The sequence below is a fragment of the Pristis pectinata genome, chromosome 15, assembly GCF_009764475.1.
Source record: "Pristis pectinata isolate sPriPec2 chromosome 15, sPriPec2.1.pri, whole genome shotgun sequence".
Taxonomy (NCBI): domain Eukaryota; kingdom Metazoa; phylum Chordata; class Chondrichthyes; order Rhinopristiformes; family Pristidae; genus Pristis; species Pristis pectinata.
Window position 1 is genome coordinate 5,205,853 of NC_067419.1, and position 18,449 is coordinate 5,224,301.

Consider the following 18,449-nt stretch of genomic DNA (forward strand, 5'->3'; position numbering starts at 1 on the left):
AGGCCAGGAAACTGGCTGTTGCTGTGGGATTTAACACCCTGCGAAAACATAAAGGAGCAAGCTTGGGCATACGAGACCTTTCCCTGCCAGGAAGGAAATGAAGGAAAAGCAGTGAAAGGTTGGGAGCCACAAGACCTTTGCATTTGGTGGACAAGGGGAGTCCACCTCAGCAATGAGTATCACAGGGTCCAAGAGAAAGGGAGGGATTGGAAACTGCAATCAATATTATCTCTGTCTTCAGAAAATAGTGCTGAAAATATGTTGTTATCTCTACAGGTCAGCCAGTGGCAGACAGCTGACCACGACTTACTATAACCACTGGAAACTAAGAACTTAGTGCTCCTGCATTTCCTGTTCTCGGGCAGTTCCTCAGGATTGTTTCCACTCCAGTTCTGTGGGCAAAAAACGGCTGCAGGAACCCAGTGGGTCGGGCAGCATCTGTGGAGGGAAAAGGACAATTGATGTTTTGGGCTGAGACCCTTCATCTGGAGCCTGGTCTAGGACCTGGAGTCTCTTGTGTCTCCAGTTCTGCGGGTTCTGAGGTGACCGACGAGGTCATTGTGGGAACCACGGACTCTTCCACCGACAAGGGCTGATGGGGCGGGTGGCCGGGTAGTTTGTGAGCTGGTGTCTTCCTTCTGCCGCCTGTGCAGATCTTGTCTGTGTTCCCGATGCACGGACTCAAGGTTTTCAACACTGTCCCGAATGTTCCTTCTCCACTTTGAGTGATTGTGGGCCAGAGATTCCCAGAAGTCAGTGGGAACATTGCATTTTATCAAGGACACTATGAATACATCCTTGAAGCTTCTCCTCTCTCCGCTTGGTAATCTCTTCCCAGGCAGAGTTGGGAAAAGAGTGTCTGTTTTAGGGATCAAGTGTCAGTCATTTCAACAATGTGAACTACCAGACAAAGCCAAATGAGTGTACCTAGGTCCTTAATGCTGGGGGTGTTGGCCTGGGACATCCTTCCAGTGAATTTGAAGGACTTTGCAGAGACTGCATTTTTCCAGTATCTTGTGCTGTACGTAGTCCAGATTTCAGAAGCACATCAGTGAGCAGGGATCACTGCCACCCGGTAGACCATGAGTTTTGTATCTGTTCAGAGGTCTTGATCTTCAAACACACTTTCCACAATTGACCAAATGCTGTGCTGGCACTTTGAAGCAGAGGTTGATGTCTGCTTTTGTCAAGTGGAGATGGCGAGATACGGCAGGCCATCTATGTTTTCCAGAGCTTCACCATCAATCTTTATTGTCAAAGGCAGTAATGCAGAGTGGGGGAAGGTTGGGAGGGGACAGTTGTCTTGCGGCTGATCCTTCACAATTATTTCCAACTGGTTCTTACTGCGGCTATGTCTGTGTGGAGTTTGCACATTCTCCCTGTGACAGGCAGGGTTTCCTTCCACATCCCGAATATCTGTGAAGCAGTAGGCTAATTGGCCACTATAAATTATCCCCGATGTGCGATAAGTGGTAGAATTTGAGGGGCTGATGGGAATATGGGGATAATAAATGATATTAGTGTAGCATTGGTATACAGGGTGCCCAATAGCTGGCACGGAGTTGGTGGGCCGAAGGGCCTGCTTCCTGCTGTTTGATTCACAGAGGAAGATAATGGACCGGGTAATTTTACTGATACTGGTTGAGAGAGTGACTGTGTGCAGGATAACCTTTTAAAGATTGGAGTAAGGTTACCTGAAATGTTTCAGTCTTGACTCATATCCTCTTACGGACCTGTTACACAATCAACCTCCTGTCCACTGTGGTGACATGATGCTTGTAAATGGGATGCATGCTGACACTTGTATATCACTCAGCATCACCATGGCAACAGGACCTTCTCACTTGTTTCACCCTCATTGGTGGGGATGACTTTAGAAACTCCAGGCGTCCACTTTATATAGTTAGAGAGATGGAGCAGTAACATCCTGGAAGGAATTCCTGGAATTAGTGATGGGCATTAATATGCCATTGTGGTCTCGCTAAATGTCTAAACTGCAAAAGGAAGTGCCATCAGAATGTGGTGTGGGCCACGGACTCAGCCCAGGCCCTGATATTAACTACAGATGAGTTTTGTTATCAGTTGCAAACTCACCAACTCCAGCCAGGAACAGACCAGGGAATGTGAACGCTGGGCCTCATCACAATCACACTCAGTCAAATAACTTTTGACAAGATCCCCCATGGTAGGTTGGTGTGGAAGGTTAGAACACGTGATCCAGGGTGAGCTTGCCAATTGGATACAGCGTTGGCTTGGTGATAGGAGGCAGAGGGTAGTGGTGGAGGGATGTTTATCAGATTGGAGGCCTTTGGCCAGGGATCGATGCTGAGTCCTTTATTGCTTGACATATATATCAATGACTTGCATGAGAATATAGGTGGCATCATTGGTAAGTTGGCATATAACACCAAAATTGGTGGCATAGTGAACAGTCAAGAAGGTTGTCTAAGGTTATAACAGGATATTTGATCAACTGGGAAAGTGGGCAAGGGAGTGGCAGATGGAATTTAACTCAGACAAGTGTGAAGTGAGACATTTTGGGAAGTTAAACCAGGGCAGGACACACACACACAGTGAATGGCAGGGCCCTGGGGAGTGTTGTTGGACAGAGAGGCCTAGGGGTACAAGCACATAGTTCCCTGAAAGTGACAACATAGGCAGACAGGGTGGTATGCGTATACAGTGACAGACCCAGTATTAGACAGTGACAGAACCATCCCCACCAGCTGGCATGGTCTACCATCACATGGATAGTCAAGGCCTGATCAGGAAGAGTCAGCATGGTTGTGTGCGTGGGAGGTCATGTCTGACGAATCTTTTGGAGTTTTTCGAAGAGGTAACTAAGGGGATAGATGAAGGTAGGGCAGTAGATGTTGTCTATATGGACTTTAGTAAGGCCTTTCACAAGGTCCCACGTGGCAGGCTGATCTGGAAGGTTAGGTTGCATTGGATTCAGGAGGAGCTAGCGAGGTGGATTCAGAATTGGCTCCATGATAGGAACCAGAGGGTTGATTCTCTGACTGGAGGCCTGTGACTAGTGGGTGCCCCAGGAGTCAGTGTTAGGACCTCTGTTATTCATTATTTATGTCAATGATTTGGATGTGAATGTATATAGCACGATTAGCAAGTTTGCTGACGATACTAAACTAGGTGGTCTTGTTGAAACAGGTTACAATGAATTGCAAAGAGATCTTGATCAATTAGGGAGATGGGCTGAGGAATGGCAAATGGATTTCAACTTCGATAAGTGTGAAGTGATGCATTTTGGACATTCAAACCAGGATAGGACTTATACAGTAAATGGCAGGGCACTGACAAGTGCTGTGAACAGAGGGACCTGGGAGTACAAGTGCACAGTTCACTGAAAGCAGCTGCACAAAGTAGACAGGGTGGTGAAGAAGGCGTTTGGCACGCTGACCTTCATCAGTCAGGGCATCGAGTTTAGGAGTAGGGACATTATGTTGCAGTTATATAAGTCGTTGGTGTGGCCGCACTTGTATTGTGTGCAGTATTGTGTGCAATATGTGTGCAGTATTTGTCACCCTGTTATAGGAAAGACATCGTCAAGCTGCAGAGAGTACAAAAGAGATTTACGAGGATACTGCCTGGACTAGAGGGCCTGAGTTATAGGGAGAGGTTGGCCACACTGGATCTTTATTCCTTGGAGGGTAGGAGAATGATGGGTGACATCATAGAAATTTAAAAAATCATGAGGGGTATGGATACAGTTTTTTCTCCAGGTTTGGGGAGTCCATAACTACAGGGCACAGAGAGAAGATAAGAGGGGCGAGATTTAAGAGACCTGAGAGGTAACTTCTTTACGCAGAGAGTAGTGAGTACCTGGAATGAGCTGCCAGAGGAAGTGGTTGAGGTGGGTATAATGGCCACATTTAAGAGGTGTTTGGAAAGGTACATGGACAGGAGGGAATTGGAGGTTTATGGACCGTATGCGGGCAACTGGGACTAGCAGGGAGGATGCTGTGGTCAGCATGGACCAATTGGGCTGAAGGGCCTGTTTCCATGCTGTATTACTCTAGGACCAGTACCGTACCCCAGTGTTATAAAGCGACAGACCTGTCCCCACTGGTACTGTACCCCGGTGTTATACAGTGACGGACCTGTCCCCACCGGTACTGTACCCCAGTGTTATACAGCGACAGACCCATCCCCACCGGTACTGTACCCCAGTGTTTATATAGAGACAGACCAGTCCCTACCAGTACTATACCCCAGTGTTATACAGCGACAGACCCATCCTCACCGGTACTGTTTCCCAGTGTTATACAGTGATAGACCTGTCCCCACTGGTACTGTATCCCAGTTTTATACAGTGACAAACCTGTCCCCACTGGTACTGTATCCCAGTGTTATACAGCAACAGACCCGTCCCTACCAGTACTGTACCTATTATACAGCGGCAGACCTGTCCCCACCAGTACTGTATCCCAGTGTTATACAGTGACACATCCATTCCCACCGGTACTATACCCTAGTGTTATAGAGTGACAGACCTATGTCTCTCAGTACAGTACATTTATGTATTAATCTGGATCAGGATTTGGACCCAGAAGCTCAGAACTCATCAGATGTGGTCTCCAAGCATCTGGCTCTAAGTTCAAGATCCAGCTTGGTCTATGGCCCCAGACCCAGTCTGGTCTCCAGTCCTTTGCCCAGTCTAATAGTCTGAACCCTGGTCCCAAAGCCTGGCAAGAGGTGGGCTCCAGTGACCTGGGAGGACAGACGGGTGCAGGGTTGGGACAGGAGTTGAATTTTACCTCTGTTTCTGACGATGACACCCTGGGCTGCTCCTTTTAAGGAACAGTGGCTGTCTGGGATTCCCAGGACATGTTGGCAGCCAGCGTGGCGATGGGCCAGACAGGACAGGAGGGAACCCTGCTTGGGACAAGTACTCAAGGACCACACAGAGCCATCCTCTGGCCAGATCTAGCCTGTGGACCGGATGCTGTGCACCACTGATTAATATTGAGGCTGATACTGAGAACCTCGGGACCATGCATCAGGAGCACACAGAAGCCCCGCGTAAACTGCAGAGGACCACGCCATCTCACAAACAACCCTCCCACCCACCTGATCAGCCCCTCCTGCGGAAGAATCCAGTTTCCACACTAGCCTCATCAACCACCTCAGAACCCACAGAACTGGAGTGGAATCAAGTCATCCTCAATACCAAGCAACTGCCTTAGAAGGTTCTCCAAACAATAAAATTCCACAGCATTTTATAATCAATTAAATCGGTGTTTAATTGCAGTCACTGTAATTATGTGGGTAAATGTGACATGTGTGCTGGTGAGTGATTCAGTGGTGTTGATTCAAGGAGGAATGTTGGATTAGATACAGGATTGTAAATAATCAGCTTCAGGTATGCACTTCAACATGTCCGGACATGGGGAATCTTCTTGCAGTGGAAAAATGGAAAGAGGTACTTTATTCTTTTAAGGAGGTCTAATATATTATAACTGAACTTGTCGACTATTAGGCACTCTAGTCCAGTCTTAACTTAAGGCAAGAAGTATAGTAATAGGAGTAAGAGTAGACACATGCAGATGCTGGAAATCTGGAGGAATAAACACAAAATGCTGGAGGAACTCAGCAGGTCAGGTAGCATCTATGGAGGGAAATGAACAGTCAATGTTTCGGGCCAAGACCCTTCATCAGGACGGGAAAGGAAGAGGGCAGAAGCCAGGATGAAAGGGTAGGAGGAGGCGGAGGAGCACGAGCTGGCAGGTGATAGATGAGTACAGATGAGGGGGGGGGAGGTAGGTAAGTGGGGGGGGGTGGAATGAAAGGGAGTGATGTGAGAAGCTGGGAGGTGATAGGTGGAAAAAGCAGTAGAAGAAGGAATCTGACAGGAGAGGGCAGTAGGCCACGGAATAAAGGGAGGGAGGTCATGAAGGCAAGGGAGGGGAAGGGGCGAAGGGGCCACAGAAATGAGGGAAAACAGAGGGGGGTGGTTACCAGAAGTTGATGCCGTCAGGTTGGAGACTACCAAGACGGAATATGGGGTGTTGCTCCTCCAACCCGTGTCTGCCCTCAATGTGGCAGTAGACGAGGCCGTGGACAGACATGTCAGTGTGAGAATGGGAAGTGAAATTGAAATGGCTGGCCACCGGGAGATCCTGGCTGCTGTGGCGGACGGAGCGAAGGTGCTCGGCGAAGCCTTCAGGCTGCTCCCCCATTCAACATGGTCATGGATGATCATCCACTTCATTACCCTGTTCCAGCTTTCTCCATTTAGCATTAAGAAATATATCAACCTCCTTCTTGAATGTATATAATGATGTGGTCTCCACTGTGTTCTGTGGCAGAGGATTCTACAAGTTCACCTTCTAGGTGAAGAAACCTCCTGATTCTCAGTTCCATTGTGCATAGCTGGAGTCTAAGCACGGATCTTTGCTGCACTCCACCAGTCAATGCCTGTCAACTGGAAAATGACAACCAATTCTTAGTCTATGCGAGTACATTACACCCCCTCCTCCCCCAAATCCCATCTCCTTTAATTTTGCACACTACCCCCTTCTGTGGTACCTTATTAAAGACCTTCTGAAAATCCGTATACACATTCATTTGTTCTCCCTTAACTATTCTGCTAATTATGTCCTCAATAAACACCAAAAGATTTTATTAAGCTTTAATCCCCCTTTCATTAACTCATGCTGGCTTTACGCAGTTGCACGAACCCTTTCCAAAGGTTCTGTTAATTCAACTTTTATAGAAGATGCCAGCATTTTCTTGACTGCAGACATGAAGCTGACTGATCTGTAGTTTCCTGTGTTTTTTTTCTCTTGTCCTCTTTTAAACCATGGAACGGTTTCAGAATGCAGGGAACCGTGGATGATGACCATCAATGCATATCCAGAGCCACTTCCTTTAGTACTCTGGGATGTAAATAATCAGACCATGCAGATTTGTTGGCCATTAGCCCCATTAATTTCCCCAGCACACATTTTGTACTAATACTGATTTCCCTCAGTTCCTCCCTTGCTCTAGACCCTTAGTTCCCCAACATACCTGCAAGGTTTTGTGTCTTCTGTTGTAAAGACAGGATCATAGTATGTGTTTAGTTGTTCTGTCTTTTTTTTCCCTCCATTATAATTTGCCCCATTTCTGACTGCAGGGAACCCACATTTACGTCCACTATTTTTTCTTCACATATTTACGTTAGACTTTATGAGTCAGTTTTTATGTTTCCTGCAAGCTTACTCTCATTTCCTATCTTCCCCCTCTTAATCAATCTCTTTGCCCTTTTTGCTGAATCCTGAACTGCTCCCAATCCTCAGACCTGCTACATTTTCTGGCAATTTTACAAGCCCCAAAGTCAAAGTCGAGTTTATTTCCATAAGTATATGTCTGCGCAGGTGCAATGAAAGGCTTACTTGCAGCAGCATCACAGGCACAAAGCATCAGGTAAGCAATATTCACAAGAAAAACATAAATTAGACATAAATTAAACATAAAATTGTTTATGTCCAACCCCTCTTTGGATCTATTACTATCCCTAATTTTCTTTGTAATCCATTCTTCAAGGAGGTTGGAGATAATTGGCAGCATCGGAAGTTAGTACAATAGTGTTTCAATAAAGGGAACCATGGTCAACATCAGCAATTGACAATGACATTGAATATCGGCAGTATCTTCAACCATGACAGGCATTGTGATTGATCAACCCCCACTTGATGCTGTGGGTAAGAAAAATGAGAACCTGAAGCAGGATATTCACCTTTGGAGTTCTTCTCCTTCAGAGCAGCCAAACTGAGTGAACCAAATGTCACCCAGCCCTTGTCACACCCCCATAGGGTATAGATAATTATGGCCCCATTCCAGGGAATCAGGTTCTGTATTTATAAGTACATCCTTAGACATACACCAGTGCACATTTAACATCCTCGATGTTGAAATAATTGTTAGTTGGGACAGTTTGTCTCATCTTTGCCTGAGTTGGAAGATTCGGAGTCTCGCCTCAATGGCTGAGCGTTTGGGGCGAGGGGTCAGGGTACTGAAATTCCACTCTGACAGGACATATTCAAATAGTGGATGCATCTCATCCAATTTCCATGCAGCGACTACATCAGAGAGGGGAATGGCTGACCCACCATGTCCACGTTGCAGGGTCACAAGAAGCCGGACTTCATCCTTCCTTGGGACGACAGCACGGCCGAGTTCTCAGGGGGTATAGCATCACGGAGTATCATTCCTGAGTTAGGTTGTTAGTTAAAGTGAGTGTCTGTCTTCCTTTCACAATTGTTAAATGAAGCTATTTGGCTCATTTTATACTAGATTTCAACACCCCTGCCTCCCTGAGTAATGAATTCCCTTTAAATATGTGCAATGAATCACTATAGAGCTAAGCTCCATGCTCCAAGGATTGCATTCTAGAGCTTTGGGTTACCATTTGCATTAAAGGGAGAGAATCCGTTATTTTGCAGCATATCTTAGCTTTTCATAGCTGTAGTGAAAAAAAGTTCTTAAAATCCTGTAGTGTTGACTGATCATCCCAATTAGTGTCCCAATTAGATTGTCCCTGCAACTTTTCCATCAGCTTTATATCCTTCTTGATAATGGCAGGCTGAAAGCTGTATATGGTGGGATCTAATATAACCAGCCATAGATTAATTAAAATCATGATCATCAAAAAAATTAGAGATGCTGGAAAACAGAAATAAAAACAGAAAATTCTGGAAACATTCAGAACAGGGAGCATCCATGGAAAAAGAAACTGGAGTTTATTATTTAGGTCAAAGTCCCTTGTTGGAATTGGGAATGAGAGAAAAAAAGTTAATTTTAAATTGCAGGAAGGTGTAAAACAATGGGAATATAGGGTGAAGCCAGGACTGCCACTGGGATAAGTTGTCCAGTGGATAGGTTAATATGGGAAGCTAGAGAGAAGTTGAACAGAGCAATGTTGAAGCTGCAAGTGGCAGAGCTGTAGGACAGTCTGTGTTAGTGTAGAAAGAAAAACAGAGCCATTATTTCAGATGGATTACCTACAACAGAACTGGACAGTTCTGCTACAAATAGAGAAAGCCAATTACCTCAGTGTTAAGTCTAATGACTGCAATGTGCCCAGACAGAAGATGAAGTGCTATTCCTCATGATTATTTTGGGCCATGTTAAAACAGTACAGGAGGCCAAAGACAGATCAGTCATAATACGAATGGAGAAGTAGCAGGCTCAGGGTTACTCCTATGGACTGAACTTAGGTGCTCCAAAAAGCAGTCAAGCAATCTGCATTTGGTTTCTCCGGTGCAGAGGAGGCAATGGTGTGAACACTAGATTGGAAGGAGTGCAAGAGAATCGCTGCTTCATTTGGAAGGACTGCCTTTGGGAGATGAAAGAGAAGGCCAGGGAGTCATGAATAGAATACTGAAAGGGTGGGGAGGGGAACATGTCTGGTGGTGGAATCTTGCTGAAGCTGGTGGAAAAATCATGAAAGTATATTAAAACACATTCTTAATGCAGTAGTGGTGCGACTGCCTTCCAGTTCATGAATTCAAACACCATGACTTTACGCACAGTCGAAACTGATCCATCCAGTGTTAAGTATGCACTGCAAGTTGAACATAAGAAACAGGAGCAGGAGTAGACCATCTGACCTTTCAAGCCAGCTCCACCTTTCACCAGATAATGGCTGATCCCCTACCTCAGCACTATTACCCTGCACCATGCTGATATCCCTCGATTCCTCTAATATTCAGCAATGTATCAATCTCTGTTATGGATGAACTCAATGATTGAGTCTTCATTATCCTCCAGGATAAAGAATTTAAAGAAATTTCTCCCCATCTCAGTTCTAAACACAGTCTATTCTAATTCTGAGACTGTGATCTGTTGTTCTAGACTTCTTAGTCAGGGGGGAAAATTGACTAAGGGGTCAAGCCATAGAGTCATAGTGCACAGACACAGGCCTTTCAGCTCATCGTGTCTATGCCAATCATCAAGTACTTATCTATACTAATCCCACTTACCAGCACTTGGCCCTTTGCCTTCTATACCTTGGAGATTCAAGTTCTCATCTAAATATTTAAATGCTGTGAGAGCACCTGGAATGTACTCAGTGCATTCCAGATTCCAGCCACCCTCAAAAGAAAATATTCTACCTCAAATCTCCTCTAAACTTCTTACCCTAAATTTATACCCTCTACCCTGCTAAGGGGAGAGCACCACCACTATTTAGCCTATCCATGCCCCTCATAATGTTGTATTACCTCTTTCATTCCAAGGATCAGTATCATTCTGATTATCCTCCCTACCATTGTGGCCACCACATTTTTTGCGCCATCTGCAAACTTACTAATCATACCTCCTAGATTCAAATCACTCAACTACACTAAGCGTCCTAGCATCAATCTCTTTAGTGCATGTAGTCACAGGCTTCCAGTCACAAAAGCAATCCTCCATCGCCATCTGCCTCCAGTTTCTACCCAACTTTGGATCCAATTTGCCAGCCCGCCATTTGAACCAGCCTGCCAAGCTATGCAAGAATTGAGTAGGTTTCTACTCAATGCTAGAGACCACAGACTTAATTTATCCTCATATAGGGCCAGCCTGTTGTCCCTGGAGGCAGTCTAGTCGATCTCGGCTGCAATCCCTCCACAAAATTAACTGGAGAAAAATATCGCCCACTTGAATTTCGGGCTCCACTCATTTTGCGCGCAATAGGCAAACTGGATCCAAACTCCACCCTGATTGGCTCGTTAGGCTGCGTTGGAGCACTTGATTGGCTGAGACCATCCAATCCGCCCGCGACTGGATGATCGGCGTGGTTGGCGTCGGCGGGGAGGAATCCATCCACGCCGCGTTCTGATTGGTTCTCGGTGACAAGAGGACCGAGCCTTCATCCCGCCCACAGGGGCCGGGGATTGGGCGGCTGGCGCCCCGCGATTGGTCGCTCCGGGCTGTCGGTCACCGGGACGGCTCGCCTTCGTTCGCGCGCTCTTTGAACGTGAAGAAGCGGAGGGAGCCGGCGCCTCGGGCTGGCGTGTTGTCCGGCGGCTGGTTCTCCCCGCCAGGGCCCTGACGCACCCGGGTAAGATCAGTGAAGGGTGCCGGGCCCGACACCCACTGAAGGGACGCGAGGCCTGGGCTTGGGCAGGGACTGGGAGCCGGGCCACCTCATGCTCTTGCCGCATTGCACCCGCGGCCGGCCGGCCCTCTGCCGCCTGGGCGGGACCTGCGGGTGAGGGTGGGCCCGCTGCTGATTGACGCGGGGGGAGGGGAGGGGTTCCCGGTGACAGCGGGCGTTCGCCGGAGCCGGGAGCCCGCAAGGCTCCGCAGTGACCGGGTGATGCCTCGCCCCTTGAGGTGGGCCTGGGGCTGAATGCGGGGGGGGTGTGGGATCGCTCCTGCTCAGTGAGGCCGTGGACCTGCTGCACGTTATGGGTGGGTGGGGGATGTGGAGGGATCTACTGCGGGGATCCAGTGATCCTCCGCCGGTTGTCACGGGTGGGGGAGGGTGTGCAGTCCGCTGGCGGGGGGGTGGTGATTGGAGCCATCACGGGGTTGGGAGGTGGGTCTGGAGCCGTCATGGGGTTGGGAGGTGGGTCTGGAGGCGTCGCGGGGTTGGGAGGTGGGTCTGGAGGCGTCGCGGGGTTGGGAGGTGGGTCTGGAGGCGTCGCGGGGTTGGGAGGTGGGTCTGGAGGCGTCGCGGGGTTGGGAGGTGGGTCTGGAGGCGTCGCGGGGTTGGGAGGTGGGTCTGGAGGCGTCGCGGGGTTGGGAGGTGGGTCTGGAGGCGTCGCGGGGTTGGGAGGTGGGTCTGGAGGCGTCGCGGGGTTGGGAGGTGGGTCTGGAGGCGTCGCGGGGTTGGGAGGTGGGTCTGGAGGCGTCGCGGGGTTGGGAGGTGGGTCTGGAGGCGTCGCGGGGTTGGGAGGTGGGTCTGGAGGCGTCGCGGGGTTGGGAGGTGGGTCTGGAGGCGTCGCGGGGTTGGGAGGTGGGTCTGGAGGCGTCGCGGGGTTGGGAGGTGGGCTCAGATCCTTTGTCCGGGGAGCGGGGTCCATCTGCAGTTACAGCTTGGGCTTTGGATCCACAGGCTGGTGAGTAGGTAAAGGGTAGGATCACTTCTGGGTGCTGGGATCTGCTCTGCATTACAGGAGGGAGGGTGACGTTGGGATCTGCATGGATTGCAGGGGTGGGATCTGCTGCAAGGGTTTTGGTGTGGCCTGCAGAGGGGTGGGATCTGCTCTGAGTTGCAGTGGTCTCTTATTGCCTGTAAAGGTGATAATGGGGTTCCTTAATTCTGGTCTGTCGCAATTATTTTACAGCTGAGGATCTTGCTTTGCCAATTCGGAGGTCATTATAAGTCAAAGGCATAATGTAAAATCATCCAAATAACATATCAGGCAGAAAAGGGTGGCTGTGCCAAATTGTTGAAGTGCCAGCTGCAGAAATGTGTTCTCTTTCAAACAGAAACTACAACATTGTTTCTCCACAGCATTCTCTGTTTTTTATTTCAGATTTTTGTCACCTACAGTTTTGTTTTTCTGTGATTGCAAGTCGTGGAAACTATGTAAAATCGGCACATTGAAGTTAATAGCGGGAAAGTCTGTGCTTTCCATCTCATGAGAAAAGGAAAAACTGATTGTGTGTGTAAGCAGAAGGGAAATAAACTGTCAAATTTGTAAAATGGCAGGTTGCCCAAATCAATTTGTAGGCAGGAAGGTGTTCAGGAGAGTTGGTGGAAAAAAATGAACCATATGAATTATAGAACAGTACAGCACAGGAACAGGCCCCTCAGCTTATGATGTCTGTGTTGAACACGATGCCAAATTAAACCAAATCTCTTTTGCCTACACATGATCCATATCACTCCATTCCCTGTATACTCATGTGTTTATCTAAAAGTCTCTTAAGCACGCACTGTATCTGCTTCTACCGATACCCCTGGCAGCCTGTTCCAGGCATCTACCACTCTGTGTATATATTTTTTTTAAAAAACTTGCCCCACACAGCTCCTTTAAACTTTTCCCCCTCTCGCTTTAAATGCATGTCCTCTAGTATTTGACATTTCTACCCTGGGAAAAATACTCCGACTGTCTACCCTATCAATGCCTCTCATAATTTTTATAAACTTCTCAGGTGTCCTCTCACCCTCTGATGCTCCAGAGAAAACATCCCAAATTTGTCCAACATCTCCTTTATAGCTGATACTCTCTAATCCAGGCAGCTTCCTGGTAAACCTGTTCTGTACCCTTTCCAAAGCCAATACATCCTTCCCGTAGGGCGACCAGAATTGCACACAGTGAGGCTGAACCAAAGTTTTGTATAGCTGCAGCATGACTTCCTTAATCTTGTAATCAATGCCCCGACCAATGAAGGCAAGTATATCTTACGCCTTCTTTACCAGCCTATCTACTTGTGTGCTCACTTTCTGGGAGCTATGAACTTGGACCCCAAGATCCCTCTGTGCATTAATATTGCTAAGGGTCCTGCCAATAACTGTATACTTTCCCCTTACATTTGACTTCCAAAAGTGAAACGCCTGACACTTGCCTGGATTAAAAACCATCTGCCCATATCTGCAACTGATCTATCTCCTGTAGTATCCTTTTACAACCTTCTTCACTTCAACAATGCAACCAATCTTTGTGTTGTCTGCAAACTTAATTACCCACTCATCTACATTTTCACCCAAGTCATTTATATATATCACAAACAACTGAGGCCCCGGCACTGATCCCTACAGAACGTCAGTGGTCACAGACCTCCAGCCAGAATAACACCTTTCCGCCACTACCTTCTGTCTTTTATGGACAAGCCAATTCTGAATCCAAATTATCAATTTACCATGCATCTTAACCTTCTGGATCAGCCTACCATGAGGGACATTGTCAAATGCCTTACTAAAGTCCATGTAGGCAACACCTACTGCCCTACCCCCATCAGTCACCTCGTCACTTGCTCAGAAGACTCAAACTTTGTAAGACCAGACGTCCCCGCACAAAGCATCAGTATTTACTCAGGAAACTGGCATAGTGTATATGGAAGGAAGGGAAACAAGCAGTAGTGTCATGGAACATATAGAGATTAAAGAGGAGGAGATGCTTGCTGCCTTACAGCGAATAAAGGTAGATAAATCCTCCAGGCCTGGCAAGATATTTCCTCGGACCTTGAGAGAGACTAGTGTGGAAATTGCAGGGGCCCTGGTAGGTATATTTAAAGTGTCCTTAGCCACGGGTGCGGTACTGGAGGACTGGAGGGTAGCTCATGTTGTTCCGTTGTTTAAAAAAGGCTCCAAAAGTAAACCAGGTAATTACAGGCCGGTGAGCCTGATATCAGTAGTAGGTAAGTTATTGGAAGGTGTTCTGAGAGATCGGATATACAAGTATTTGGACAGCCAAGGACTGATTAAGGATAGTCAGCATGGCCTAGTGCATGGTAGATCATATTTAACGAATCTTGTAGAGTTTTTTTGAGGAGGTTACCAAGAAAGTAGATGAAGGAAAGGCTGTGGATGTTGTCTACGTGGACTTTAGTAAGGCCTTTGACAAGGTCCCACATGGAAGGTTAGTTCAGAAGGTTCAGTCACTAGGTATCCATGGAGAGGTTGTAAACTGGATTCGAAATTGGCTGTGTGGGAGAAGACAGACAGTGGTAGTGGATGATTGTTTCTCAGACTGGAGGCCTGTGACTAGTGGTGTGCCTCAGGGATCTGTGCTGGGGCCATTGTTGTTTGTTGTCTATATGAATGATCTAGATGATAATCTGGTAAATTGGAGCAGCAAGTTTGCTGATGACACTAAGGTTGGAGGCATTGTGGACAGCGAGGAAGGCTTTCAAGGCTTTCAAAGCTTGCAAAGGGATCTGGACCAACTGGAAAAATGGGTCAGAAAATGGCAGATGGAATTTAATGCAGACAAGTGTGAGAGGTTGCACTTTGGAAGGACAAATCAAGGTAGGACAAACACAGTAAATGGTAGGGCACTGAGGAGTGCGGAGGAACAAAGGGATCTGGGAGTTCAGATACATAATTCCCTGAAAGTGGTGTCACAGGTGGACAGGGTTGTAAAGAAGGCTTTTGGCATCCTGGCATTCATAAATCAAAGTATTGAGTATAGGAGTTGGGATGTTATGGTGAGGTTGTATAAGTCATTGGTGAGGCCAAATTTGGAGTATTGCATGCAGTTCTGGTCACCTAACTATAGGAAGGATATCAGTAAGATTGAAAGAGTGCAGAGAAGATTTACTAGAATGTTGCTGGGTCTTCAGGAGTTGAGTTATAGGGAAAGATTGAACAGGTTAGGACTTTATTCTTTGGAGCGCAGAAGAATGAGGGGAGATTTGATAGAGGTTTACAAGATTATGAGGAGCATAGACAGAGTTAATGTGAGTAGGCTCTTTCCACCTAGATTAGGAGAGATAAGTACGAGAGGACATGGCTTTAGGGTGAAAGGGGAAAGGTTTAGGGGGAACATTAGGGGGAACTTCTTCAATCAAAGAGTGATGGGAGTGTGGAACGAGCTGCCATCTGACATGGTAAATGCGGGCTCACTCTTAAGTTTTAAGAATAAATTGGATAGATACATGGACGGGAGAGGTCTGGAGGGTTATGGACTGGGTGCAGGTAAATGGGACTAGCGGAATAAAGTTTCGGCACAGACTAGAAGGGCTGAATGGCCTGTTTTCTGTGCTGTAGTGTTCTATGGTTCTAAAGCCATGCTGACTGCCCCTAATCAGGACATGCTTTTCCAAATGCGTGTAAATCCTAGCCGTAAGAATCCTCTCCAATAGCTTCCCTACCACTAATGTGAGAATCACTGGCCTATAATTTCCTGGATTATCCCTATTTCCCTTTTTGAACAAAGGAACATCATTGGCTACTCTCCAGTCCTCCAGGACCTCTCCTGTTGCTAGTGAAAATACCAGAATCTTCATCACAACCCCAGCAATCTCTTCTCTTGCCCCTCTCAATAACTTGGGTGTATCCCATCAGGCCCTGGGGACTTATCCACCTTAATGTTCTTCAAGAGACCCAGCACCACCACCTCCTTGATCTCAAAATGCCCGAGCACATTAGCATGCTTTCACCATCCTCCAAGTCCTTCTCCTTGGTGAATACTGACTCAAATTACTCGTTTAGTACCTCGCTCACATCCTCTGACACTGAGCTTAAATTCCCTCCTTTATCCTTGAGTGGTCCTACCCTCTCTATAGTTATCCTCCTACTTGCCAAGGACATTTCATGACATTTTGGCCCTCCTTATCTCCTGCTTCATCATTCCTGCTTTATATTCTTCAAGGGCCCTGTCTGACTTTAGCTTCCTAAACCTTACATGTGCTTTGTTTCTCTTGAATTCATCTAAAAGCAAATACTGCATGTGCTGGAAGCCTGATCTAAAAACAGAAATTCCTGGAAATGCTTGGCAGGCCAGGCAGCATCTGTTGAGAGAGAACTGACTTAATATTTTAAAAATAGAAACAGAAAACGCTGGAAAAACTCAGCAGGCCAGGCAGCACCTGATGAGAGAAATCATTAGTGTTTCATCAGAACTGGGAAAAGTTAGAAATAATTTTAATGTTGGAAGAAGAAAATAAGGATGGAAAAAAAAGCAAAAGGGAAGGTCTGTGATATGGTGCTGATTTGTAGAAGTTGGAGAGTTTGCATCTTTTCCTTAACTGCACGAGTTTCCCTTCAGGTGTTCTGGTTTTCTTCCACGTCTTAAAGAGTGGCAGGCTATTTGACTACTGTAAGTTACCCCTGGTGTGGTTGGGAGGCAGGAGAGTGGGGGAGTTGATGGGAATGTGAGAGAGAATGGATTGCAGGGAAATTGGAGGGGGAGTGCTATTGGTGAGATTTCTCTGAGAGCTGGCATAGACCTGATGGGGTGAATGGTCACCTTCTACCTTATAAGAAAATATAGGCTGAATGAAATCTGAAATGCCAGAAGAGTAGAAAGAGAGGAAAAAATAGAATACTGGAAATATGAGAAACAACCGGAATGATTTGTTATGTGAAATTATTTAATTGAGTGTTGAGGCTGCAGAGCCCTGAGCATTCCTTCACCTGTTACTTTAATTCTCCAACCTTCTCCCATTTCTGACTTCTGGTGTCTTCCACCATTTCAGTGAAGCGTAAGAAGAGGCACCTTATCTTGGCAATTCCCAACCTTCAAAAGAAACACTCGCTCAGTAGACTGTTCATAGTAGACCTGAGACCACGTAGGTTTGACTGAGTTGAGTGGTGGATTATCTTTCTGGAAAAACATTTGAGAATTTACAGGTTTTCATTTCTAAGTGCTGGACTAAATCACTAAATTTATTAAAGTACTCTGACCACACCAAGTTTAGACTAGTTTTATTCAGTGATTACTTATGGTCTCTGTTTTTGTCCCTGTGTTTTTGCAGGTTATGGCTGAGGAGACAGGCCACACTTCCTCAAGGTTCCTGTTCCCTTTCAAACCCTACTCCATCCAGGAGGAATTCATGACTGCGCTTTACAATGTGCTTGAAGAAGGGAAGATTGGGATATTTGAGAGTCCCACCGGGACAGTAAGTTTTAATATTAAAAGAAAAGAAGGAAGAGCTTGCATTTATATAGCTGATCTCTCAAACTTGGGATATCCTAGAGCACTTTCAGCCAATCGAGTGGGTAACACAGTTGCCAACTTCTTCAGAATAAGGCTCCATACGTTGTAGTGACCAGACTCTCCGCAGGAGAATAATTGGTAGTAAGTTTCCACTTACAGGTCCTCCCTGAGTTACGAACACCTGACTTATGGACACCCCGTACATATGAGCGAGTGTTTGGGAGACCGGCAGGACAGATTCACTGGCTGCTGTGGGAATCTTCTGCTGGGTGGGAACAGGGCATTTCTGTGTACCTTTTCTGCCCTTTCCCCACACCCACCCAGAGCCAAGCTGAGCAGAGCTAGGAGCACTGAGCAGACTCGCTCACTGATTCAGTGAGGCTGGCTGGCTGCTGCTGATCTCTCTCCCATCGCAGCTGTGATCCTCTCAAACACACTGTTTTTGTTCATTTCCAACTTCCAATCATTTCGGGTCACAAATCATTCTCAGGAACCGAACCCCTGTTGCAACTTAAGGACTGCCTGTATACATGAGGGTGTATATGATTTATAGTGAGAAAGAGCTGAGATTGAAAATATAATAAAATGACAACAGGAGGTACAGTTTTGTCAGGGGGAAAGACATAGAGGAGAGATTTATTGATATATTTTCCTTGCACTCGGTCATTTGTTGGGTTAGCCATGTCGTTTGCATGGGGACACGGACCCTGCAGATTCTGGAATCTGGAGCAACAAACAATCTGCTGGAGGAGCTCAGCAGGTCAGGAAACGTCTGGGGGGGGAGCAGTGGGGGGAAGGAATTGTCGACGTTTTGGGTTGAAATCCGTCATTTGCATGACTGATGCTAGACACCTGAAGCATTCTGAGCTCTCATGGGAAGAAAAAGACGTGTTCAAAGCTTCCCTGGAAAAA

The 18,449-nt window shown here is 46.8% G+C and overlaps 1 protein-coding gene across 2 annotated transcripts in view; it reads left to right on the top strand.

Moving 5' to 3' along the window:
* Window positions 1–10,895: 10,895 nt before the first annotated feature.
* The window catches only part of ddx11 (DEAD/H (Asp-Glu-Ala-Asp/His) box helicase 11), a 59,550-nt gene continuing 51,996 nt past the window's right edge, over window positions 10,896–18,449 (top strand). The window contains exons 1-2 of one of the 2 annotated variants that reach the window (XM_052030140.1): window positions 10,896–11,044; window positions 17,356–17,499. In XM_052030140.1, the coding sequence (XP_051886100.1) occupies window positions 17,359–17,499 (141 nt within the window). In that variant the 5' untranslated portion in view covers window positions 10,896–11,044; window positions 17,356–17,358. Of the gene's footprint in view, window positions 11,045–11,219; window positions 11,320–17,355; window positions 17,500–18,449 lie in introns of those variants that run through there. The other variant, XM_052030141.1, reaches the window with a different exon arrangement.